Source organism: Carica papaya, chromosome 5 (assembly GCF_054855325.1).
Source record: "Carica papaya isolate Zhongbai chromosome 5, ASM5485532v1, whole genome shotgun sequence".
Classification (NCBI taxonomy): domain Eukaryota; kingdom Viridiplantae; phylum Streptophyta; class Magnoliopsida; order Brassicales; family Caricaceae; genus Carica; species Carica papaya.
The window spans coordinates 3,603,913-3,630,715 of NC_142313.1; the positions used below are offsets into that span (position 1 = coordinate 3,603,913).

Consider the following 26,803-nt stretch of genomic DNA (forward strand, 5'->3'; position numbering starts at 1 on the left):
CCTCACCCTATTCTGTATCATAAAACTGAAGTTTAAATAAATAATAATGTGATATTTTGTGCAATTTTAGTAATTATGCATAATTAATTACGGGTTGTTAATGGAGCCGGAACTGAAGATTATCTACTACTGTTGTTGATTATTTTATAGTTTACCTGCATGATGGTATCTTATTTATTCATTTTATGGTTTTGAACGCATGCATGGTTTATTTTATGTGTTTACTGTTGAATAAAAAAAAATAAAGTTTAAACAGTAAAGAAATTGTATGATTAAATGATTAGATAAAAATGCAGTCTTACTGGATCCTGAGAGATGGTGGACGGACTGGGTACATAGGGAACTCTATCGTGAATGTTGTCTCTTGCAGGATGAGGTATGGAGACTTGATAATTTGGCACTCATACCGGACGAGGTATGAGGATGGTCCGCTTCACCCTCATACTAGACGGAGTATTGAGGTTTGATAAATTGGCACTCATATCGGACGGGATATGGGGATGGCCTATAATTGAGAATGATAAATGAAAGGGTTCATGTGTAGCGGGGACATCCCCATGAACCCCCATGGATACTAATAGGCTGGTGAAAATAGTGGTAATTTTTTTTTAGTTTATTGATAACGGATATGGATTTATAATATGTATTATGATGGCTGATTATGCATGAAATATTGGTCTGTATGATATTATTATTCTTACAGGTTGTTTTTATAAATTCTATAATGGTAAGTGAACGAGAAATGATATAGTGTGATATCCTCATTGGGGTAGTGTAGCTCATCCTTTATTTAACCATTTCAGATCAAAAGGACCAGATTCCAGAGTCTGATCCGCAAGAAGATTGTGAGTAGATGCTAAATATTTTCTATTTTCCATTTGTTTCCTTATTTTTTGTGTTTCTTTCAAAGAATGAATTTCGTAATGTTGTTTAGTACTTTTAAATTATTGTGTAAGAAATGTAAACCTTAACCTTTTTATTTCGCTTCCGCACTTAAGTTATTGTCTATTTCCTTTTAGATTTCTGGGATCATTGCATTCTACCTCCAATCGTTCCACTCTCAGTCCCTCTTTTTCCTCCTCTTTGTTTTTCTCAGTTTCCAGCACTCTTCTCCCTATCTTTATCAATCCCTCATAGCCCTTTGCTTCTCCCTTTCTCTCTCTTTTTGCATTTTGCCTACTATTTTCCCGTGCTTGTTCTACTTCTTCATACTCACTCTAACTCACCTTGCCTCCCCACGGACTCTCTTACACTTTTTCACTCACTGTTCGCCTTTCTCTAGCCGTAACTAAAACTTACCTTCACTCTCCCACCGTACCTATCGATCTCTCCTCCCGCGACTTCCTCCATTTCTCTTCATTCACAACTCCAACCAACTGTTCTACTACTCACGGTCTCTTTCTGCTCTCATATTCCATCAATCACTATTTCCTAACTCCATTTCCATAGCTAGTTAGACATTCTTTCAACATTTACAATCACAATTCCACATTTCATCCTCATCTTACACTAAAAATTTAAATTTACCATACCTCAAGTCTCCATTTTTTTTCCGCACCTCCATAGCTTGCACAGTCACCTTTCTCCTTCTCCCACTTTCTCTTCACGTTTTTTTTCGTTCTGACTTCCCTCTCTCTTGAATGTTCTATCACTCGTTTCCTCATTCTCTTTCCCGTTTTCCCTTATTTTTTCCTCTGTTTTTCCTTTTTCCTTTCCCTTTTTTTTTCTATTTTCTTAACCTTCTTATACTGACCTTCAAGCTCATCCTAGCCGTCCTTTTCTTTTCCCTTAATCTAATCTACACCCTCCATTTTACTATTCCCTCTCTCTTTTATTTTATTCATTTATTTTTTTCTTTATATATATATATACATATCTATATATCTTTCTCAGTTATTACATTAGGTGATACAATCTATGCATCTCCTCAGCTATACCAATCGTCTTCTAGCTTATCAGATCCTGGATTGTACAACAACCATTTTCGAATGTTAAACGGTATTTAAAATGTTTTAACATGCGACTTACTGAAACAAGGATAGAAGAAAAGTGTGGTAGAAGTAATGCATCCTTAAGTACAAGTGAAGGTAAAACATATACATCTCCTATGTGGGTGACTTTAGTGGTTTGAGGGTAAGACATTTTTATATGTAAATTATCTATTAGTCTACGCGAAACAAATAATTCTTTAGATCTAACTATATGATCAATTACCCCAGAATCTATTATCCACTCATTTGGTTTTATTGAATGAAAAAAGGAAGAATGAATAGTAATTAGTTCATGAATAGACTAGAAATTTATCAAAATTGTATTGATTTGAGAGATGGTTTGCAGAGATGTTGATGATTGAATCAATGCCATGATTTTATTGTATTGCTCTATTATAAAGGGATAAGGCAATGAATCTGAGTTGTTACATAAAGAAGAGTTAAATGTCACTTGAGAACTAGTCACATTTAGATCAATTTTTGTCACTTAAACACTCAGTTGATTACTGTTGCACACATTCCTTGATTTGTTCCTATATCCTGGTGGATAACCATGTTTTTTATAGCATTTTTCCACCGTGTGTCCTAAAAAACCACAATGAATATATGTCAGCCTCTTATAATTAGTCCCGTTAGATGGAACTTTATTTCCTCTCTGTAATTGAGCAGTTTGAGCAGTTCTATTCACATAAAATACACTCGATTCAACCTGATGTATGCTAATTCTAGTGCTTAAACTCCTCTCATGTTGTACAACTAAAGCAGATACATTATTTAGACAAGGTAATGGTTCTAACAAGAGTATTTGAGATTTCATAACATTAGAAGATTCATCTAGCCCTCAAAGAAACCTAATCACTTTGTCCTTCTTCTAATATATCTTTATAACAACAACTACATTACATTTCTAATATATCTTTATAACAACAACTACATTACATGCATAGTCTGGTTTATATTCACACGCAGGAATCAATCTAAAGTTTAATAGCTAATCCCATAAAATCTTCAGTTGGGTGAAATATTCATTTATGGAATGCATACCTTACTTTAATGAACAAATTTCCTCTGGTAGATTAGAAATCCTTACCAAATCTCCTTGAGAAAACCTATCGTGGAGATCCTTACAGAGGTTTTTCGCATAATCAATCCAAATGACGGATTGAGCTATGGAAGGAGATATTACAAATTTCAAAGAAATTGTTGTTGCTAAAATCACAAACGAACAAAACAAGCTGATCTACAACTCTAAGATTTATTGACAAAAAGTTGAACCGTCTCTTCACTGCTTTATACCATATTAATTTTCATTAACTTGCGAATGAACTAAAAATATGCGAGCTAGAATAAAAACTCATAGAGATTTATCCAAATTTGTGAAGGAAATTTCTGAAATAAGAATAAGAGCTCAAAGGAAAAAAAATAGGCTGATGAGAGAAATTGAAAAATAAAAATTTCAATCAATCTTTATTAATGAGGAGCTTAAGTGTTTATACAGAGAGAGAGAGAGAGATAGAGAGAGAGAGAGAGAGAGAGAGAGAGAGAAACAATATTTTCAATGTTTACAAAACTAACCTTAATATTATAACAATTGCAAACAATACCCAACAAAATACAATAATTACAATCATATAATAAGTTTAATTACAATCATATATTATAATATGAGTCGTGAATAACTTTATATGTAGGTATATAATTATATAAATCTTGCATGGCAAGTGGATGCACGGTGGCATTCTTTAACTATTGCACATAATTTGTTATTTTTCAAAAGTCTTTACTCATTTTGGGAATTTTTTGGCTCATCCCTATATTCTGTACTTGATTTATTCTATGTTATTTCATATTGAATCCTTTGGATAAGCAATAAGTTAATATTTTATAATATACACACACACACATATATATGCATTATTATTATTATTATCGGAGCATTACTTCCCCAAGTTGAGATTCTCTCCTGTGTACTTTTTATCCACCCGACCCAATTGGCCAATACTTATATATATAATTGTATTAGCACCTGGTTTTCAAATTAGGGATTAGCCAACATTTTTTTTTAGCTTAGTATTTAGTTCACTTTTATTATCTGTTTATAATAAATAATATATATATTTAGTAGATAATTAAATTAATTTATATAATAAAATATTTTGCAGCTTGTGAAAGCAGCCAAGGTGGCAGAATATTCTGAGTCTTTTTGGAAGATAAATACAAAGGCGTGCACTGTCTGGATAATTTATATTTTTTATAGTACGAACAATTGACCTGGTCAGATGGGAAAGTCCTCCCATTGTCAAAGCATGTCAGATATATTCATATTATATTTAATAAAATTTATAAAATGTAATTAATTGTGAAGATAAATTTATAATTATATTTACTGAATTATCAGATGACTTTTTTATTTTTTAAAAAATAAATTAATATGATAGAATGCATACAGATAAAATTATCAGAAGAAAATCTAATAATTTATTAAGGATATTACCAAATCAATAATAAATAAGAGATTATATAATAAAAAAAGAATCTTCGTTAAACGTTATAATTTGGATAATTAATAGTAATTAAATTACTAATCATAATTATTATAAATAAAATGATGGCGTGGAAGATATATTTTTTTTTTTATTCTTTTCAAATAAAACCAGATTTTATTTTTAAAGTCTATTGGTCTGGCGCACATAGAATGATAGGAACCTTCCTCTCCACTTCCCTTCTTTCCCGATAAAACCCCTCCTCTCTTCCTCCTTCCCCTCTTATAAACCATTCTCTCCAATGGAGAAAAACAATTTCGACAACGACAACGGGAGTTTGACTATCGGAAACCATGGCTACGCGCTCAACGGAAAGATTATGTTCTGTTCAGTGGTGATTCTCTTCGTTTGTGTCATCTTCATTCTCTGCTTCCACAGCTACGCCAACTGGATCTTCCGCCGGCAACAAGCCCGGCGCCGGAGTCTCCGTATCCGACGACACCTACTCTCCCTTCCCGCCGACGCCAACACCGTTTCCGCATCCCGAGGTTTGGATCCTTCTGTTCTCAGTCTCATCCCTGTTTTTGTATTTTCCGCGAGAAAATCCGGATCAACGCCGCTGGAATGCGCTGTTTGCTTGTCGGAATTCAAGGAGAACGAAGAAGGCCGTGTCTTGCCGAAATGCAGCCATGTCTTTCACGTCGACTGCATCGATATGTGGTTTGTCTCCCACTCGAATTGTCCGCTCTGCAGAGCCCCGGTTACAGTACCCGGGAACCAGGTAAGTCCACCCGAAATTCAAATATCGGCGGCGTCGACGGGCGAAGAATCGGCTAGTGTAGAGCCAGAGAGGAGTGGTGGTGAAGATTTAGAGATGGGTAGCTCATTTTGGTGTTCTTCTTCTTCGTCGGCGGCGGCTAATGGGGAGAGGAAGCGAATGGAGCTGGCGGGAATTGTAGTGGAGGTGCCAAGGGGACCGAGTTCAATTGGGGGAACAGGGTCGGAGCCAGCGGGTAATCGGGTTGTCTCGCTGAAGAGAGTTTGGAGCATATGAGGTTCTGTCTTTCTGAAGATAGAAAGCTGACATAATTATGATTTTCCGGGGGGATATTACGGCTGTAGATATATTAGCGAAACCGCCAAAAACGATGTTTGAGATTTTTTTTTATTATAATTTAGCCCAATTTTATTTCGGTTTGATTTTTGGGTACCGAAATTAAATTATAAAATAAGATCATTTAAAGCATTTTATATTTTGCTTTTGATTAATTTTTATATCCTTTTGTTTATGTATTAAATCCAACATATTTCTTTAGTAGGATTTCAGATTTTTTACGTAAAAATATAGATGGAGATAATGGATTATAACAGGATAACGACAAGTTCGTGAAAGAACCAACAAGCAATCATACGACGTCGGATTGTTGGATAAATATCAACAAAATTCGAACAACTAGTTTTTTTTTTTTTTTTTTTCCATCAAAAAGTTACTTTTCATATAAACTTTGGTATTAGTAAAATTTTAATTCTTAAATAATATTAGTTAAAACTCATATAAATTAATTAAATTTAAGAATATTTAATTCACTTAAATTAAAATTAAAGAGCTCTATATGTATATATATATATATTTTTTTTAATTCTTGGAAATTTATATAATTTTATGATTAAATAATTAAATAAATGCTTGACATAGGGAGGGGTAGTAGGTTAATGTAAAGTCGCTGGTGGGTACGTGAAGAAAGTGACTTTTGAGCCTCTACCGTAATAGAGAGTCATGGGCGTACTGTGGTCCTAATCAAATGGGCCTACTCTTATTATGTCCGTATCCAGGTTACAAAATATTAACCAAAGTTACAAATTGAAAAATATATAATAATATTCATATTTAGTATAAAAATTGACCATTTTGGCATAAAACAGAAAAATAGCTAATAAACTCAGTGGCAAACCGCAATTCTCTCCCTTGACCAGAAAAGAAAATTCATCTAATCCATGTGCGTTTAAAACCCTATCAACCCATAAATAAAAAATTTCATTACACCAAAAACTAACAATCAAAAAATGTTGAAGCCAATCACCGGCTTCGTCGTCGTCTTGGTTTCTCTCACAGCCTGCCTCTCCTTCTACCCAATTGCCGCAGCTGGTCCCGACTCAATCGCCGCAGTCTGCCGGAAATCCAAAGACCGGAATCTCTGCGTCAACAGCTTCCAGTCCAAGCTCAATGGCCGAGTAGCCCCCCCCACTGAGCTCGCCATCATCGCGCTCAGGCTGGCGGCGTCAAACTCCACGGATACGTCGCAGTTCGTGAAGAACATGCTCGACGGCGGATACGACTTGGATCCCGCCGTCGACTACTCCCTCAACGATTGTCAGCAGGGATACCTTGACGCCGTGGAGCAGCTGGACAACTCGCTGGCCGCCTTGCTTGCCAATGCTTACGCCGACGTGAGTGCGTGGGTGAACGCGGCGATCGCCGACGTGCAAACGTGCCAGAACTCGTTGAACGGGCAGCCGGAGACCCAGCCGGGGATGGCTCGGAGGAATGCGAACGCGCTTGTTCTGTGCGAAAATGCACTGATCGTCATTGACATGTTGGCTAACAAAAGCTTATGATTATGATCGTCGTCATCCTCATCCTCCCTGTGTAACATTATAGGTGTGGTGCCTAATAAATATTAACTGTTTTTTCTTTAATTTTTTCATCCATAGTTCATTATATATAACTTAAAAGATTGTAATATTATTCAGGTTATAATTATTACAGATACCATTAATCTCATATTTTTTTTACACACCATATATGTATATGTATATGTATGTGTACGTATACTTGTATTTGTTGAGAATGTTTTTCTGAAAAAAGGAGCGTCAATTGTTGTCTTTGTACGTGAATTAAAAAAAAAAAAAAAAGGTATGATTGAATGATATGTAAATATATAGAATTAAGTAAGTGTAATATAAAATATTATGATTAGATCATATTTTATATATATATATATATATAGAAACTACATTAATAACAAAAGGTGGATAAGAAAATTGGATGAAACTAATTAAATACATATAAATGTCTCACTTTTATAATCTTTTATTTTGTCACTACCTCATGATTATTTAGTACATTCTAGTTAGCATATACATGCAATAATTTACAAAAAATAATTATATCAAAATAGTGTTATTTATCGGCTTGAAATTATAATAACGAATATGGTTATATCGAAAATTTTCGATTTTATAATTTTGGACAAAAAATTAGACCAATTTTATTGATTTTCTTTTTTTTAAATAATATTTGTAATTAAAAATAAATAATAAAATTATTAATAAAGAAACAATAATTCATCTAGGTAAGTGACATTTATAATTAACATAAAGTTTACTAAAATCTTAAATTCTCATAATATATGCATTTGATTTTATGTGCAAAAGTTTATTCGAGAATAAGATGAATGTTAAGTTTTTTAACAAGTTGGATCGTAATTTAAGATTTAACAAATAAAATATGCTTTAACAATTAATAATATTACTTGTATTGTTTTATTATTTAATTTTTATATATAAACTAACTTTTTGAGACATGTTATGCAGGTATTTTTTAATTAATTAAAAATTTAGAATTAATATAATTATTTAAGTGCATTTTATAATTTATTTTTTAAAATTAATTATATAAAAAAGAAGTTAAAATAGAATTAATAAAGACAGATTATATACGTTTGTTGAGCATGAATAGATGAATAATATAAGTAATTACTTTAACTTCATATAGTTCTTTTATCTTGTATAAATTAAAATAATATTTGTTACAATAGATAATAAATAAAAATATTATACAGAATATAAATTTCAATATAATTTTTTATTAAAATAATTAAGAATATTATTTATAAGAATCTATTTGATAAATATTATTAAATATATTATTAATTGGCACATAGTTAATATATATGTATATGGTAATCTTATAATTAAAATATTATTAATTACAAAACTTATTATAATTGTAGCACCCGGAAAGGAGGAGAAAAAAAAAAAAAAAAAAAAAAAAAAAAGGGGCGGCCACGTCAGCAGCCACGTCAGCAGGCCCGGTCAGCAGTCCCGGCCAACCAGGGCCTGCCACGTGGCAAGACCGCGTCACTCCAAAAGGAGCCACGCTGGCGATCCGCGTGGGTGCGATCCGACGGCCCAGATCAATCACGCGATCGGACGGCCCAGATTCAATCGCACGGACGGCCCAGATTCAATCAAAAACGAACGGCCCAGATTAAAACAAAATGAACGGCTGTGATCAAAAGGCAAGGGGTTATAAATAGAACCTCCACACCATACCACAAACCCTAGCCGCCAGCCGCTCGCCGGAGAAGACGAACCAGAGGCCGACCACCGCCACCCGCCGCCACTCGCCGCCGCACCGGGGAAATTTCCGACCGCCGATCGAGGTAAATTTCATACCCCCGACTCGTTTTTCCCCACTGATTCCTCCTATGGCCAAATCGAAGCCGAAATCCCGGCCAAACGGCCGGAATACGCGGCCGAAGCCCAGCGGCACCGCCGCGCCCCCTCTCGGTTTTTGCCTCCGACGAGGCCCTTCCCGGCCTCCGTTCGATGCAATTTTTATATCACCGTGATCACCATTCTTTTCTCTACAGGTTGACCGAAGCCAAATCACCAAAACACAAACTTCGCCGGAGAGTCGCCGTACCCGAGAGCGCCGCCGCCGGTAAGCTCCGTTTTTCCGTGATTTTTTGGCCCCCCGAGGGCCCTAGGGTTGTTTTCTGACAAGGACCAATGCGAGTGTGGCCGAATTCGGCCAAAAACGGCCGAAAACAGTCAACCCGAGGCGACTCGCCGCCGCCAGCGGCGGCGCCGTCGCCGGAGCACGGCGGAGCCGCCGTGCCGGAGTTGCGATTTGGGCCGAAAGAGGCCCTGGGCCTAATTTGGATTTTTTTGGAACCCGTGCAGGTACTGTGAGCGTGTTTCAGTTCCCCGGGAAAAATTCAGGGGAAAATTAGGGACAGCCTGCAGGCGCACTGTGAATCGTATTCGGATCCCGAAAACAAGTAAAGACCCCTCACCTTATTTCCTATCACGGTATTAAAGTTCAAAATGATAAAACGGTATTTCTTGAATTAATGCATGTGTGAAATTACTTAAGGTAGCTAATGGAGCCCGAGTCTAGTGTGATTGGTGGTTTACTGTTATTTGACATGTTTACAGCTTTAAATGCAAAATGAGGTTTGATGTGTTCATTTTACAGATTTGTGTGCATATACTACGTTTTTATTAATTATGGGTTGAATGACTGAAAAACTGATACTGTATGTTGTCTGTTTGGTATGAATTACGATTTGCTTGTTTAAATGTGAATTGATGATGCTGATTGAGGAAAAGGAAAAATGAAAGATTGTGTAAACTGATAATTGTATTATGGGGGTCAGCCTGACTAGATATCCTGGGAGATGGTGGACGGACCGGGTCCGTAGGGAACCCTACCGGGATTGTGGTCTCACATGCCGGACGGGGTATGGAGATCTTATGGTTTTGGCGCCCATACCGGACGGGGTATGGGGACGGCCCGTTTCACCCTCATACCGGACGGGGTATTGAGGTTTATGGTTTTGGCGCCCATACCGGACGGGGTATGGGGACGGCCCGTTTCACCCTCATACCGGACGGGGTATTGAGGTTCATGGTTTTGGCGCCCATACCGGACGGGGTATGGGGACGGCCCTGGAAACTGATTATGAATGTTAAAGGTTAACGGGTAGCGGAACCCCTATGGACCCCCACGGATACTAGTAGGCTGGTAAATGAGAAAAAGATATGTTGTACAATGATTGAATTACAAGAGGCGTGATAAGTGTTATGTTTTACAGCTTAGATTATTCAATGATTATGATAATGTTATTGTTTTTCTCATATTGTTTTCATAAATTCCACCAAGGTAAGTGGATGGTCAAAGTTTTATTTTTGATAAAAGGTTTTGTTGTTAATAAACGAGTTTATTGTAAATTATGCTCCATTGGTCTTTTTGTGGTTTTTTTACCCACCTTTATCTCCGTGACGGTGAGATATCGTGATGTTCTTACTGGGCTAGTGTAGCTCACTCCTTAATTAACCATTTCAGATCAGGAAGACATGGTTCCCGAGCCCGTTCCGCAGGAGGACGACGAAGGGGATGCCTAGAGACTCTGTAGTCATACGCATAGTTTTATTTTCGAGTTTCTTTCTTAGTTAGTTTAATCTTTTATATTTTAAGTACGTTTTTGGTTTTTCGTGTAAGGGATGTTAAATGAAATTTTGATCTCGCTTCCGCATTCGATATATTTAAATACTCATTTCATTTTAATATTTTCCGGGGACGTTACAATAATTATGATTGAACATCTTCCAATTGAATATATAATACTACAATTAGTAATTATTATAAATTTGATTTCACGTTCTTCTATATAATAAAACAAAAATATTACATAAATTTAAATAATATTAACTACCACATGCCAACATAATCACTTGGCAAGGTAACGCAATGTCAAGCTATATATAATATGTTTGTATATATATATATATATATAAAAGCTACGATAAAATTGTAAAAGCTTCTGTCACAAACTGTATATTTGATAAATTAGTTATTAGTGTGCATATATATACACATATATATATATATATGCATATGATTTTATTAATGAACAATTAAATGCCAATTTCAAAGAATGATTCGATAAACAAAAGTGCTTAATCAAAACATGCAGTCCACTCAAAGTAGTCCGCTAAAAAAGGGCACTCCAGTCGGTCGTATCCATAGATCCCCAACAAAGAAGTTGGCGACGGTGAAGTTGGAGGCGTCGCTGGCATTCGTTAGGATGTGATAACCATCCCATTTCACCCTGCCGCTCGTGTTCGATCCAAGCCCAGTGTTGTTATACTCCGCATAATACAGCGTCTTCAGAGCAAAATCTTTGTCCCATTCCCGCCACCCAGCTGGGTTTATCAAACTGTCCATGAAACTCTGCAAGTAAACCGTCCTCGAGTACTCCTTCCATGGCCTCCCAAGGTACGTCTGCACGCTCGAGCTGCTGGTGGCTAGGTCGTCGGCCGCTCGGATCGTGCAGTTGATGATCGAGGTGCCGGTGTTCTGGTTCGGATCCGTGCGGCCTTGAGCGGTGATGGCGTTAAATTGGCCGCTCATGGGGAGTCTGGGGAAGAGATTGCAGTTCTGTAAAACGACGGCGGCGTTTCCGAAAATGAAGTCGACGGTGCCGTAAACGTCGCATTCTCTGTAGAATTGCCGGAGAGAATGGGTATATAACGTGTCTTGGTAGGCTTCAAAGCTGCAACTGTAGAACACCGATAGGTCTGCGCCGCTACGCATCGCCACAGCCTGGTGCTTTTGGGGTCCTGCTGTGTTACGGAATGTTATGTTAACCGCCACGAAGTTCGGTGCCGTCACAGCTGAAATTTTCAATATTCAAACTTTTAGAATCCGTTATGCACAATTACGTTTTATTACATATAATATATATATATATATTATGATTATATAATGGAAAACTCAGTTGCGGTCTTATGTGGGAAAAGGGTATAATACAGTCAGACAGCACGTACCAAAGGTGGCGGAGTTAAAAGTGGTCCATCCATCAACGACACTACGGTTGCCGGTGATGATCGTCTGGTTGATACCGGCGCCGATCATCATCAAGTTCTTCTTCTTGCTACCAATGGAAACGTACTCTTCATAAACGCCGGCAGTGATGAAGATCAAGAAATAGCCGTTGGAGGGCAACGTGTTGTTCGGAGCAGCATTAACGGCGTCGTTTATGGTCGTAAAATTCCCAGTCCCGACTTGGCTAACCGTCACGATATCACTCACTAGAACACCATTTGAGCTATTATCCTCCTGTAGCAGCTTCCTCCTGCTCACCGTCTCGTAAATCGTCTTCGCCCTGCTGGACATATCCAACGGCAACCGTCCGTTGCTAAACCCAAGCTGCTTTCCAGAAGGCTGCCATGTCATCTTCGCTTTCTTCCTCTTCGGCACCCAACCCTTCGTGAATAGCGCCAAGGAGACACTATACAGCTTCGAGTCGCTCGATAAAGGAGCCGAGATGCCGTTCCTCACACTCCAAGCCGATGACGTCGTTTGTAATCCTTCAATGCACGTCTGCAAATTGGTCAAGATGGCGCTGAGAAGAGTCTGCACGTAATCCGCCTGAGACGTCGGGAGCGTCGAGCTCGTGGTGGTGAGAGTCTGCATGGCAGTGGAGAGAAAGTCTATGTTCAGTCCTGCGAGCTGCCGGCAATCCTCGAGAGCTCGGACGGCCGTCGTCGACAAAGACGAACGGCGTTTAAGATATTGATCGACCAGGGCCATGAACTTCCGGGATTGCGATAGAGATCTTCGGATGGAATATCTGCCGTATGTAAAAACGGTGCCGTTTAGGTTAGGGAGGACTGACCTGCAATATGAAGGGTTAGGAGTGGAGCCGCATATCGTCCCCGGTGAGGTTTGATTCACAGGATCAGCTCCATTAACACTTGGAATGAAAAAAATTGCAATTGAAACATGCAATGTTAGGAGAAAGAAGAGCAATTTAGGACCCATCAAATTTTTTTTAAAGAAAGAATAAAATTAAATGGAGAAAAAGAGAAATAATTTATTGGTTAATGGGAAATTGTGATAGTGGGTTTGGTGTATATATAGGAGAGAAGAGTAGAGAAAAAGAGAGGTGTATGTATAGGTCGTCATTATGTTAAAGGGGAGGTTTATTAGAGTATAATCAATTTTCCAATTAGTCAACTTCATGACTTTACCGAAAACGCGTTGTTGGACTTGGGATAATTGGACATTATTTTTAATTTTATTATTTCCAATTAATTTTGCATGGTCAATTTAGTCGGAAAATTAAAGGCTTGTAACTTAACCATAAGGCTCTAATTAATTAGATAATTATGAAAATATACCTTTAAGTAAGATAATTATGATAATAATTGAAGATTAAAATTTTAAATATCCACGGAACTATTTTGAGAAAATTAAAAGATATAAAAAGCAGTCATGCAAATTGAGATAAAGTAAGCATAAAATAGAAGGGGCCACACATGTGGTCTAGTGGCAAGGAATGCATCAAATCAAAAGTCTCTTAAATTTTTGTATATGATTTCTTAATTCCCAATTCTAATCTCACATTTTTTAATTACAACCTAAAAGGTAACTAGTTTTGTTACTAAACACTTATATATTTTATTAATAAATTACTATTTATACACCAATAATTACATTATTTTTTAAAAATAGAATATAAAATTTAATATCATAATATGAATATATCAAACATGTACAACCAATTATTCGAATCCATGAAATAATGAAATTATCAACAATCTAATTTTTTTTAAAAAAAAATTATTCATACTTTCACTTCCAATTTTTTGGGTATAATTTTAATTTTAGCTTGATTTAAATTGGGCTGCAATAAATTAAAAGTAGCTATTGTTGGAAATAATTTAAGCAAAGAATTCATTTTGAACTTATATACATCTATGTGATGCGTGTGATGTGTTAATTTAAAAATTTTTAATATTAAAAAAATTATGAATAATCTTGATATGGAAATAATATAAAAAAATATTTATTTTACTGTCAATAGAAAATAATTCTTAATTATTAATGTTTTTCATTTTTTTTTCAGATGCTATTAGAGTTTTGATTAATTTTTACACTACAAAACTCACACTTAACATGAGAGAAAAAATAGTAATACGTATTTTTTTGGGTGTTATTTATCTTTTTAATTAAAGAAAAATAACTTTTTTTTTTCTTATATGTTCATCAAGAGTTATATATTTTTATAATAATTTTTTTTTATAAATTTATAAAAAATTATGTTTTTTTACAAAAAATTTTTGTAGATGCTTTTTATTTTATATAATATTTATATTAAGAATATTTTTATATCACTTATGAGTAAATATAGGCCATTTGAATTAAATATTTAATTATTTCTTTTCGTTTACTATAAAACTATTTAGATGGGTTTTGCTTTAAAATGATAAAAATAAATAAATAAAGTGGAAAATAAAATTTTTAACTTTTAAGTTGAATTTAGATCCAATTTTATCATATGTTGAGTATATAAATTATAATTATATCTTAGGTTAAAAAATGTTAAATTTAATTATAAGGAGTTAAAAAAGAAAATGATAAGAGATTGGTTAATGGTAATTGGTTAGGAAGATTTTGAGTAGATCTGCCACCGTCAAGATGAACATTCAACACGCACAAAACGACGACGTGGGTACCACATATACATATAGTCTTTTTTATCTACATATATTTATATATGTTATGTTTGTGAGAGTACGTTCTTCATTAATCCATCAGCAGTCAAGTCAATCATATAACAAGCTTAAATATATCTCTGTAGAATAGCCCTACAAACTTAGGTATAACCTGATTGATTGGGACGCATATATATGTATTATATATCTATGTACGTACATATATATGTGCATGTTTGATAAACAAAAAAAAAAAAAAGAAGAGAAAATTAATTACTGGGGAAAAGGAGAATCTGATATATTAATTAAATTATACTTCCTATTTTGAAAAATTTAAGTGAAGTTTATTATATATTTTAAATTTATTAAAATTACTAAAATTTAAAAAAATATATATATATTTGAAATTTTATTTAAATCAGCATATAGTATTATAAAAATACATAATTTCATGTAACTCATTAATTCAAATAAATGTAAAATTTTAAAAGTTAATTTCATTATAATTTTTAAATCCTAAACAAAAGCTCCATCGGGGAACCGCACTTTGTTTATAAATTAATGTTTGATTAAGAGTTTAATTTTTTTTTTTAAAAAAAATGATTAAGTGTTGTATTCTCTAATTAATTTTTGATTAATAACTAAATGTAATTAATTATGTTCTCACAGGGCAGGTTGACCGTTGTTTAAATGAACCTATTTTAACAAAGAGTTTTGACTCGCCACCACACGACAGGATTAGTGGATATGCACATCTTCGTGATAAAGTCAAAGATAATTAGAGAATATACTAAATTATAATTTATTTTTTAATTAATAATTAGAGTTTGTTTAAATTTAAATTTTATAAAATTGAAAAAATATATATAAAACAAAGTTAGGTAACATTTTTTCTTTTTTTTTTAAAAAAAAAAAAAACACATTCAAATTATATATTATAGTAATTCATTTAGTTAATGGGTAGAATACTAAATTCATTAATTACTTAACTAATTACCTTGGCAATTGGTACGTCGTGGGTCATGATGTAATTAATTAATTAATAACACAATTGTTAAACTAAATATAATAACCTTAGAGCCTTATAAGGAGATTTTTGCTGCTAAAGCAATGAATCATAATCAAATTCCACCAAGCTACTAGTTATTAAATTATGGTAAACTATATAATTAATTATAAATATTTATAAATCAAGTACCTTCAATCGAATTTTATATTTCATAATGTATGTGTATATATATTTTTTTTATACATCACAAGCTCCACATGGGATTAATTATATATATATATATTATAATTAAAAACCAATCATATGTTTTGAATGTATATGCATAAGATTATGTAGAATGATTGTGATATAGTTTAAGTATTCGTGAATTTTGGTTCAGTTAAATGTGCCTAATTAAAAAGTCAATAAGAAAAAAATGTTAGGTAATTCAATAAATCGGCACAGTTATATTTGAATATAAACAGCCTGGCCTAACTCGGTTTCTTTTTTTTTTTCTGTTCTTTCGAAACACCGACTTATATTGTAAGACATTGTCTCATCTACCGTCATGTATGTGTACGTATACATTATATATTTTTTGAGGAAAACAAAATACGTGTGTGTGTATATATATATATATATATATATATATGAGATACCGTATTCTTCAAATCCTTCTGAAGTGGAAACTTACCAATTTCGGCTGGTTAGTTCCTCGAAGCTGGCGGCTATCGGCTAATAATTTTCGAAGAGTCAAAACGTAGACTTTGTAGATAAATCTAATAAGTTTTAGAAAGTTAAATAAGTAATGCATTCAAAGGAAGGGATAAAAGATTAACGTACCGGCTATATATAAAATATCAGTCTCTATTTTCTTTTATTCTGGGTTTCACTCCTTATTTTAAACACCTTAAGTTTCAATTATAATATATATATATATTCACGAAACCCAATTTGTAGAACAAGTCGTATTATAACTTGAAAAACTTGACGTTTGTCCCACCACGTACATATATCATGCTTTTGATGCCAATCGTATATTCAAAAATCCTAAAAGAAACGAATGAAACTCCCCCCGTGATTTCTGTACGTCTTAACAGAACAAGTAAATTCGCGACCACCTTCTGTATAAATCACAGTACGTTAGTGTTGCCCTGCCTTCATTTTATATACCCGCTCCCAAATTAATTATCCGGAGTACTGCAGAACTACGCCGTTTTGTTAGTAGTGCACCCAAAACTCCATAATACGACGGCAGAAGTAAGCTTTTTATTTATTTATTTATTTGTGAAATTGCATCATTCTGTGAATCTGTTCTGTGTTGTTATCTTCTGCTCCATTATACTTATCGCCACAGACACATATGCATATGCATATATAGACTTAACCAATTTTCTGAAATAATTATTATTTTGTTCAGCAGAATTTCATCGGAATTTGATCAACTTCAAATTTAAGTATTAGAAAAATGTTGATTTAGTTAAATGAACTAATTATTACAAAAAAATAAAAATAAAAATGAATGTGAAAGTAAATAAAATTGAAAAAGGAAATTATTGGAGAAGTGGAATATTGGCTTTTAAAGGTTTTGGGCCCAAGAGGCATGCGGCTGACAATTTTGCCGTATGCTCACTCAACCATAAAACGAGAATAAAGCTGGTCCCAACCCACAAAATTAAAGAACCTAAGGCCCAATTACCTGATCCATATACTCCCTTATATATTTTTTTTAAAAAAATAAAAATTTTATTCATTTATTATACAAGTCTTGTTATTTTAATATCTAAAAATAAATTATAATTGACATATTAATTATATATATATAATAGTATTTAATTATTTTTTTGCATTAATTAACCAAGTCCGCATTAGATTTAATCAATTTTCTTACAATAATATTTATTATAACTAATAAAATTAGTGGAAAATTTTCTTTTTTTTTTTCTTTTTTAAAAAAGGGGAACAACATGAACATGTGTGGTGTCGGTGATAGAGTCTACCTACATATATGTATATATATATATATATATATACTGGCGGTGATGGTTAAATGGAGAACTTTCAAAAGTTATAATCATAAGGTTAATGATGGTAACAGGATTGCCTAATTGCATGCCGTAACTTTAGCATCTTTCCGTCACCCATTTTCGTTCCGAATGTTTCCTACCTTCCTCTTTTTTGTCTTTCCATGTTTTATTGCATTACGCTTCTTATATATAGATATATATATATATATACAGATGTATGTATTTAGGGGTTTGCTAATTTCAGTAATTAATGTACGATTAATAAATTGGATAATTAAAAAGATAGTTTTTTTTTTTAAAAAAATAATAATTAATTTTCTCCATCCGCATCCTGCAGGATTAATTGTCTTCGCAGGTTTGTAAGTGGATGCCACGTTGCTCATTCATTGGCGGCTTTAATTGATCTCTGTCACCAACATTAATTGCACCTTAATTTTTAATTTACCGTGATAATTAAATAATATTATATTATATTAATAATTGAAAAAAAATATTATATAATAATTATATTCTATTACAGAAATGTTTTTTATACATCTGGAAAAAATATTTTTATATATAAACAGCGCGGGTGATAACATTATCCATTTTTCAGTTAATATTTAATTCATAAGTTAAATTATAATTTAATAATTAAAATTATAAGTTCAACCACTCTATTTAATTATCCCACTCCTCTTCTTCACTTCACTCTCTCACTCCCACTCCCAAGTACACTACTCTCTTCCCCTTTCTATTTCTTGCATCGCTCTGACACACACTCCAGTACATCAACAATGAACAACTATACTCCTCCAAGAAGAAGAACAAGATGGAAGCTCTTGCTACCTCTCATTCCCGTATCAACACTTGTCTTAATTCTACTCTCCTCATTCACAACTCTCCAGCACAACTCCCAATCGAGTTTGCACATCACCAACCATCTCCAAATAGCTCATTCCACATGCCATGGCACTCTCTACCCTGACCTCTGCGTTTCCACCCTCTCGTCTCTCCCAGATCTCCACACCAAGTCCCTTCCGGAACTCATTTCCGCCACCGTCAACATCACCATGCTCGACATCAAAGCCTCCTCCCACAACTGCACAGGCTTCGAGACCCACCTCAAAAACCTCAACCCTCGCCAGCGATGGGCCTTACAGGACTGTCTCGACCTCTTCGACGACACCATCGCCGAGCTCAAGTCCGCCATCTCCGATCTCTCTTATAAAAAATCCATCGTCAAGAACTACCATGATCTGCAAACGTTGCTCAGTGCCGCCATGACTAACCAGTACACGTGCCTCGACGGGTTTGCTTACGGCGGAGGGCACCTGCGGGATGTTATTAAGACTGGCTTGTATAACATCTCGCGTCACATGAGTAACTCGCTAGTCATGCTCCAGAAAATCCCTGGAGTCCATAGAAAGCCGGAGGTTTTCCCGGGGTACGGTCGGGTTAAAGGTGGGTTTCCAACGTGGGTTTCTTCGAAAGACCGGAAACTGCTTCAGGCTTCGGTGAATGAGACGAAGTTTGACCTTATTGTCGCCAGAGATGGCACTGGAAACTTCACCACCATAAGTGAAGCTGTTGCTGCAGCTCCAAACAATAGCGATACAAGGTATACGTATATGTACTTAATTAATATTATATGTCTATAGATAAATGATAATTAATCAATAATGTGATTAACTGAGTTGATTATAATGGTGGGTTGTTAGATTTGTGATATACATAAAAGCTGGAGCTTACTTTGAGAATGTGGAGGTAGAGAGGAAGAAGAAGATGCTGATGTTCGTGGGAGATGGGATCGGGAAGACAGTGGTGAAGGCGAGTAGGAACGTGGTGGACGGATGGACGACTTTCCGCTCCGCCACAGTCGGTGAGTATAGAAATTCTCTCTCCTCGCCTCTCTTACTTAATTTGGATTTATTTACTTTTGATGTGATGCGCACCGTGTTGTGTCTAGTCAACGCGTGATGTGGAGCCAGTGGGTAATCATTGGGTGTGTCGCAGGAGTACGTATACAAAATGTTAAGGGTTACCTTTATTTCAAACCGTTGGTCAAATTCTGGTTTAAATATTTTACATATATAGAATAATAATAAGGGAAAATAGTTGAATTCAAAATAAAAAAACATTATAAACAAAAGAAAATAAAAATCATATAAGTAAAAAATAATTAATAGAATTATTGCGGAGCGGGTTTTCATGCAGACGTGAGAGTGTATATTCACTGTGTAAGCATGAAGTACGTAGCATTTTCTCTTCCTTTCTTTTGGGAGTTAATTTTTTTTAATTTAAAAATAAATGTTTAATGTTATTATTTATTAATTTTATAAAATAAATTTTTGCATCTTAAATTAATTATATTCTTAATTATTAATTTTTTTTATATAAAAAAAGCATGATGTTGACTAATGACCATGCATCTTCTGATAAGCGTGCCTCGCTGTTACAGGTTAAGCGCGTAGATAAATAATTTTGTCGGATAAAGGGTCTTTAAACTGTTTCTTTTTTTTTTTTTTTTAAAAAAAGGAAAACTATGATAAATACACGTTTTATTATTTTAAAAGTAGTGGAGCCTATATATTAAGTGTTTAATTAGTAATTAAATTTTTACCAGGAGTCAACAAAATTTATCTGGTTAGACTATGCACTAATTTATTATTATAATATTTAGAATTTAAGAGGTTAAAAAAAAATATTAAAATAACTTTAATACATTTTCGACTATAAATAATATTTTAATAATAGATAAGACCGATCGATTTAATAAGAAAAAAAGTCTCTTTAGAGGACTTATGTCCATATGTGATTCGTATTTTAACTTTTTAATATTTATATTATCATAATTCTCATTTAAGAGTTTTTACTTTATTTAAATACTTTTATAAAATTATAATTATTATAGTTCAATTCATTAATAGGGTTATTATAAACTAAACATGAACTCTAGATTAGTCACAAATAAAAATAGGGTAAATGAATATTACTCGTTACATCTAAGTTGGCCAAACTTTCATGTCAAACATGCATATAGGCATTCTTTGAGGAGGTGATCCTCATCTCTTCATGAACAATGTATATTGCCTATATAATGTCTAATTTGATTCATTTATAGGTTAAAACTTACTTTTTTTAAAAGAAAAAATGCATATACAAAATCTCATCATCAAATGCTTTACTTTAAAAAAGACTCCTACATTCTTAGTTTTTTTTAATCGAAGTTTGTACTATTAAAAACTTTTACTCTTGATTCTCGTAGGTTATACTTAGGGCTCTATAGTTCTTTAATCTTACAACATATGTTTTATATTTTCAAAGTATTTTATTTGAAAACAACTTTCGATCTTGCCAAAGGAGAATGAGATCAACCATCAGCTTTGGACTTTGCACATAAGGTTTTTATACTCCACTCTTGTATTTCGTCTTGTAAAAATTCCCGCTCTTTAGCATTCTAAAAACGAGTTAACTCAAATGGATTGGTTATTAATCCGAGTAAGATTGGAAAATATTTTCTCTCTTTTGTTTATACAATTTAATATATTATTAATAAAGTATTATTTTATAGACTTCTATCTTTAAATTCTTTCTATTTTTTGTTTTTAATTTTGATTTGTGTTAATTTTTCTAACGTCTGTTAAATTATCTCAAAATAAATCACAACTTTAATTTATTGATATATTGGGCCTATTTTCAAATTATTTCGAAGCCATTTTAACACATCTCAATAACCCGGCCCATATATGCAGTATTGACTTATTTTATTAACATGAAAAATTTCAGCTGTGGTGGGTACAGGGTTCATCGCCAAGGGAATAACCATCGAAAACTCCGCCGGCCCGAGCAAACACCAAGCCGTCGCCTTACGCAGCGGCGCCGATCTTTCCGCCTTCTTCAATTGCAGCTTCGTCGGCTACCAAGACACCCTCTACGCCCACTCCCTCCGCCAATTTTACCGTGATTGCGACGTTTACGGCACCATCGACTTCATCTTCGGCAACGCCGCCGTCGTCTTCCAGAACTGCAATCTCTACGCCCGCAAACCAAACGATAACCAGAAAAACATTTTCACAGCTCAGGGACGCGAAGATCCCAACCAGAACACCGGCATATCCATCCTCAACTCCAAAATCGCCGCCGCCGCCGATTTGATCCCTGTCAAATCGTCCTTCAAAACCTATCTCGGTCGGCCATGGAAGGAGTATTCGAGGACTGTGTTTATGAGATCGTACATTGATGATTCGGTGGATCCAGCGGGGTGGTTGGAATGGAACGGCACTTTTGCTCTGAAAACGCTTTATTATGGGGAGTATATGAACAGAGGGTCTGGGTCGAACACGAGTGGTAGAGTTACGTGGCCGGGTTACCGAGTTATTACTAACTCAACTGAGGCGAGTCAGTTTACGGTTCGGGCATTTCTGCAAGGCACCGAGTGGCTGAACTCGACTGAAATTCCTTATTTCGCCGATTTGATTTAGGTTAAATTTTGCAAGTATTTGATTGATATTGATGATTAGGGAGTATAAACAATCATATTGAATTACTTTTTTTTTTTTTTCTTCTTCTTCTTCTTCTTCTTCTTCTTCTTCTTCAACCAGAAATTAAGAATCATTCAGCCGATTGTGCAGAATGAGTTGGGTAAGTAAAATCGGATCCCTGTGGGTGCAGAATGATGGGAATCAATTCTTATAAACGAGTAGGGAAAGAGAGAGTAATCCAAAGGGTGTGGGTGAAAGTCCAAAACTAATAATTATGGGGAGGCGGTGCAGGAAATAAGAGAAAATTGCGGGATGGAAAAGCAAAAACCAGATATCCTAACGGGAATTGCCTCTCCCTACGCTGTTCCCTTCACGTTTTACCATTAGCAATGGAGATTATGGAACTTCTCTGGTTTGGGAATTATTAAGATTTTTATATATTTTCTTCAATAAATATACTGTCATGATTGTTATTTTTAAAATTATTTTATATTTCAATAACTAAAAGAAATTCAAAGTTCAATTGATTAATTTTGGGACGTGGGAACGTCGTCGTATGATCTGTTGTAAAGAGGATATCTAAGAACATGAGTGCATGCTTTTGCATGTGAGAGGATTTCAGAGAGCACATGACTCCCAACTCTTCTTCTAGACATATCGGGTCATATCTCATGCACCCATCACTTTCTCATCATCATCCCCCCACCTCTCCCTATTATTTACTACCTTTATCATCTACTTCCATTATGATGTATGTGTATATATATATGTATGCATGCACATACACATGTATTTCCATATGTGAGAGAGAGAAATCACGAGTTGGGTGGTGTAAAGAGAATTTTGTATTCAATTATTTATGGGTCTATTTTTGTAGGAATGTATGTCTTTCTTAACTCGCACTTTTTGACAAAACATATGCACCGGGTCCCCTTTTGTTTTGTTTTTTTTTTTTCTTTTTATTTTATTTTATAATAATATATTATATATTTGTTAATTATTGAGTAGCATAAAATTGAGGAGACTGTATCTCTATATATTTTTTGCCGTACACTGTGCCAAATATAAAATTAAAGAACATAACCCATCAATTATAAGAGTAATTTATTATATGATTAGTCATATTAGAGTCATTAATTTACATTTCCAGCTTTATATACAAGTTCCATGTGAGGGAAAGTATTAATGGATGTAATCTAACGGTGATAAAATACGAGAACTTATAATAATTCTCATACGTCAAGCATGTATGTGTGTGTGTGTGTGTATATATATGTTAGCCCCTACTAGGATGATGCTGTGACGCATTTGAGTGGAAAAACAATTTCAATCATGAACATATAAGGAATTTCAATCATGATTAATATCCATTGTAACAGTCTTTTTGATTATTGCTTCAGAAAAGTTTTGACCCTGTGTTTTCATGAACATGCCTGCTAACAATTTCACAATAACTTTTTTCAGATGATTTTTACAAAGTATATATAATAATTTTAACTACTATAATATCTTGTTGTTACTATTCAGATATATTATTTTTATTTTTATTTCTCACTATTTGTTATTAAATTTTATTATCATCTTTACAGTTGATATTTCATATATAATCAATGAGTAATCAAATGCGCAAACATATTTACTAAAAAGGAGGGTGTTAATCAAGTTGAGCAGTTTCGTCCTATGTCCTTCGTAATACGATTTTTAAAATATTAGCTACCAAAATCAAGCATCTTTTGCACAAACATATTTCCTATGCAATCGACTTTTACCAAAGGAAGAAGTATTTATATAAACTTGTCCGCTATATAATATGAAGAAAAACAGAAAACAAGGATGAGTTGCGATCAAATGTCGATATAAAATGTTTTTGCAGTAGATTGCGAGGAATACAAACTTTTTTTTTTAGAATTATTAATACATTTAATTTTATAATATATTTTTATTGTGTCTGTTCAATTTCTTATAAATGGTGTACTATATAAGGGAGATAAGTCATAGTGCTGTCTAAGGCAAGGTGATCCTTTATCATCTTACCTCTTCATGCTATGTACTTAGGCTATTTCTAGATTACTAGATAAAGTTGAGTAGGATAACCTAATACATGGTATCGAAGTTGGCAATAATGCGCTAACCATTAATCGTATTTTATTTCTAGATAATTTGATTATTTTTGCTAGGCTGAAAAAACAAAAATTGAAGTTGTCATGAGTTAGTTGGAGACTTATTACAACTAGTTTGGCCAAAAATTAAATAACCATAAATCTTTAATCATGTTCACTTTTAATATCAAACAAAGACAATAGATATTATTATTTTAGAAGTTGGTGGGTTTAAAACATATCTTTAATTGTGCTGTTATCTTGAATTATCCTTAGTAATATATAAATATTTTGTTTCTCACTTTTAGGGACTGGTTGACAAAATCCAGGTTGGTTGGTTGGTTGGCAAAGTAGGTTGTTCGTCCTGTGCGTGATAACTACTCTAATTAAGCTAGTTCTTAACTATTTTCCTTCTTATTTTGTGTATACTATTGTTATCCTTAAAAAATGCAACGAAATAAATAACATTAACATGTTTTTCGGGTGGGATCTAAAAGAGGACATAATAAAGGCTTCATTGCTAATTTATTTGGGAAAGCTCTATGAGCCTAAAGAACAAGGTGGGCTAACTTTCAGAAATCTTACATATTTAGATATCGTTTTGGTTTCAAAACTTGTCTAATAGCTGGTTAAGACCATGGGTTAGACTTGTGAAAGAAAAATATCTGAAACATTATAGTAACAAAGGCTCTATTACACACATAAACTTGTAAACTTATTGCTAATGTTACCTCTATTAACATTTAGGGAGATCTTTGACTTGCGTCAATGCCAGAGTTCATTTTATGGCCTGTTAGTCATCTTAATTGTCTTATGATATGTCAATTAGTTGATTAGACCATAATGACAAAATATAACTAAGTTTAAGCTTCATTTCTATTTAGAAATTATTTAAGAAGTTCTTCAAATTAATTATCTAGTGTGCAAATAGATGACAAATGGATTTAGATTCATGTCAGTGCTGGAAATTACAATGCTAAATTAGGATATAAAATCTTAAATGCTTTTTACTTTCAATCAAACTCTATCAATTTTTTCAAAAAGTCAAAATTCTTGAAAGACGTAAAGTCATATGGTGAAGAATTTTACATTGTTCTATTATAGGAATCCCAAAAGTTGACCGCTCAAGTATTAATCTATTTGTATTATGTTTAGAATCTTATGAATCTCATAACTATCTATTTGTATAGTACCATATCTTCAGAGCATTAGAGTTTTCTTCTAAATGATTTATAAGATTGGATCAACTGGCTATCTTTTTTGCTAGAGATCTTCTAAAGGGAGGAATTATGCAATATATTGTTGTAACGGTTATCAACCAAGGTAAGAAAGAGTCGATTGATTAGAGCTTAGAAATGTTGGTTAAAGAAATTATGATTTTACATAAGATTGTTATATTATGTATTATCATTAGGCGGACTTCTTGTCACTATAAGTTTATATCTCTTAAGAATATAAAATGGATTTCCAAGTTTAATTTTTTGAGTTCCCTTGACGACAATAATATAAATATTATCTCATCTAATAATTAAGTTTATGATTCCTACACGAAAAAAAAAACAGTAACAATAATAGTAAAATTAAAATCAAATAGTAATAAAATAAATTCAAATTATAACTAAAAATAATATAAAATGAGAGTTAAAGATAATAATAAAATATATATTCATAATCATAGATAACGAAGATATGGCGAATTTTGTTACCATTCATATTATATATGTATATGTATGTGTGTGTATGTACAGCACCGCCAAGTTCCAAAAGCTTATCCATTGTTTTTTTTGTTTGTGAGTAGATGCATGGAGTGAGTGGTTGAACTGAAAGATCTTCTCTGCAGAATCCCATCTCTCTCTTCGCCAACTTTCTCCGACACCACCAACTTCTCACTTCAAACATCCAAATCTCACCACGTCTGTGTTTTTTCCCTGCACTTTCTTCCTCGATTCTACGTATACACACACACACACACACACATCTTATATATTTATACATAATTGTAAATCAATATGATCTGAGTGCATTTTGAAAAACAAATCACACAATTCAAGTCACAATAAGAAATAAACCGCATAACTTTAAAATCGAATCGTTTTGAAAATCTTATTCTTTCTACAAACTCTCTCTTACAAAATAATGGGAGATAATATAATTACTTATCGACTTGAGAGCATAACAACTGTCACTAATTTATTAATATGGCTCTCGATGCATGAACACATTTTTGGAGCACCCAAATTTAAATTATTAAGTTTATAATAAGAATATTATATCATTTAAATTGTGTACTTTTAATTACATAAACATATATATTTTTTAAAAGTTAACTTTGTTTTTTCCATGTGAAATCTTTAGCATTGCTTTTTGGTTTCTCATAAATGCATGAACACATTTTTGGAGCACCCGAATTTAAATTATTAAGTTTATAATAAGAATATTATATCATTTAAATTGTGTACTTT

General features: G+C 33.6%; 4 protein-coding genes across 4 annotated transcripts; 3 read left to right on the forward strand and 1 right to left on the reverse strand.

Moving 5' to 3' along the window:
• Positions 1-4,775: 4,775 nt before the first annotated feature.
• LOC110808141 (RING-H2 finger protein ATL64-like) lies at positions 4,776-5,528 on the forward strand. The gene has a single exon (XM_022033520.2). The coding sequence runs from the start codon at positions 4,776-4,778 to the stop codon at positions 5,526-5,528; it is 753 nt and encodes a 250-aa protein (XP_021889212.2).
• Positions 5,529-6,500: 972 nt separating this feature from the next.
• On the forward strand, positions 6,501-7,256 carry LOC110808114 (Plant invertase/pectin methylesterase inhibitor superfamily protein). The gene has a single exon (XM_022033483.2). The coding sequence runs from the start codon at positions 6,539-6,541 to the stop codon at positions 7,088-7,090; it is 552 nt and encodes a 183-aa protein (XP_021889175.2). The 5' UTR covers positions 6,501-6,538; the 3' UTR covers positions 7,091-7,256.
• A 3,862-nt stretch (positions 7,257-11,118) lies between these two features.
• On the reverse strand, positions 11,119-13,160 carry ATPMEPCRB (Plant invertase/pectin methylesterase inhibitor superfamily). Its single transcript, XM_022033484.2, has 2 exons — positions 12,092-13,160; positions 11,119-11,938 (listed from the first exon to the last, which is right to left on the reverse strand). The coding sequence occupies exons 1-2, from the start codon at positions 13,086-13,088 to the stop codon at positions 11,244-11,246; spliced, it is 1,692 nt and encodes a 563-aa protein (XP_021889176.2). The 5' UTR covers positions 13,089-13,160; the 3' UTR covers positions 11,119-11,243.
• A 5,285-nt stretch (positions 13,161-18,445) lies between these two features.
• Positions 18,446-22,307, forward strand: LOC110808164 (pectinesterase-like). The gene is made up of 3 exons (XM_022033553.2): positions 18,446-19,379; positions 19,480-19,640; positions 21,548-22,307. Exons 1-3 carry the CDS (start codon positions 18,556-18,558, stop codon positions 22,240-22,242), a joined length of 1,680 nt encoding a protein of 559 aa, XP_021889245.1. The 5' UTR covers positions 18,446-18,555; the 3' UTR covers positions 22,243-22,307.
• Positions 22,308-26,803: the final 4,496 nt, after the last annotated feature.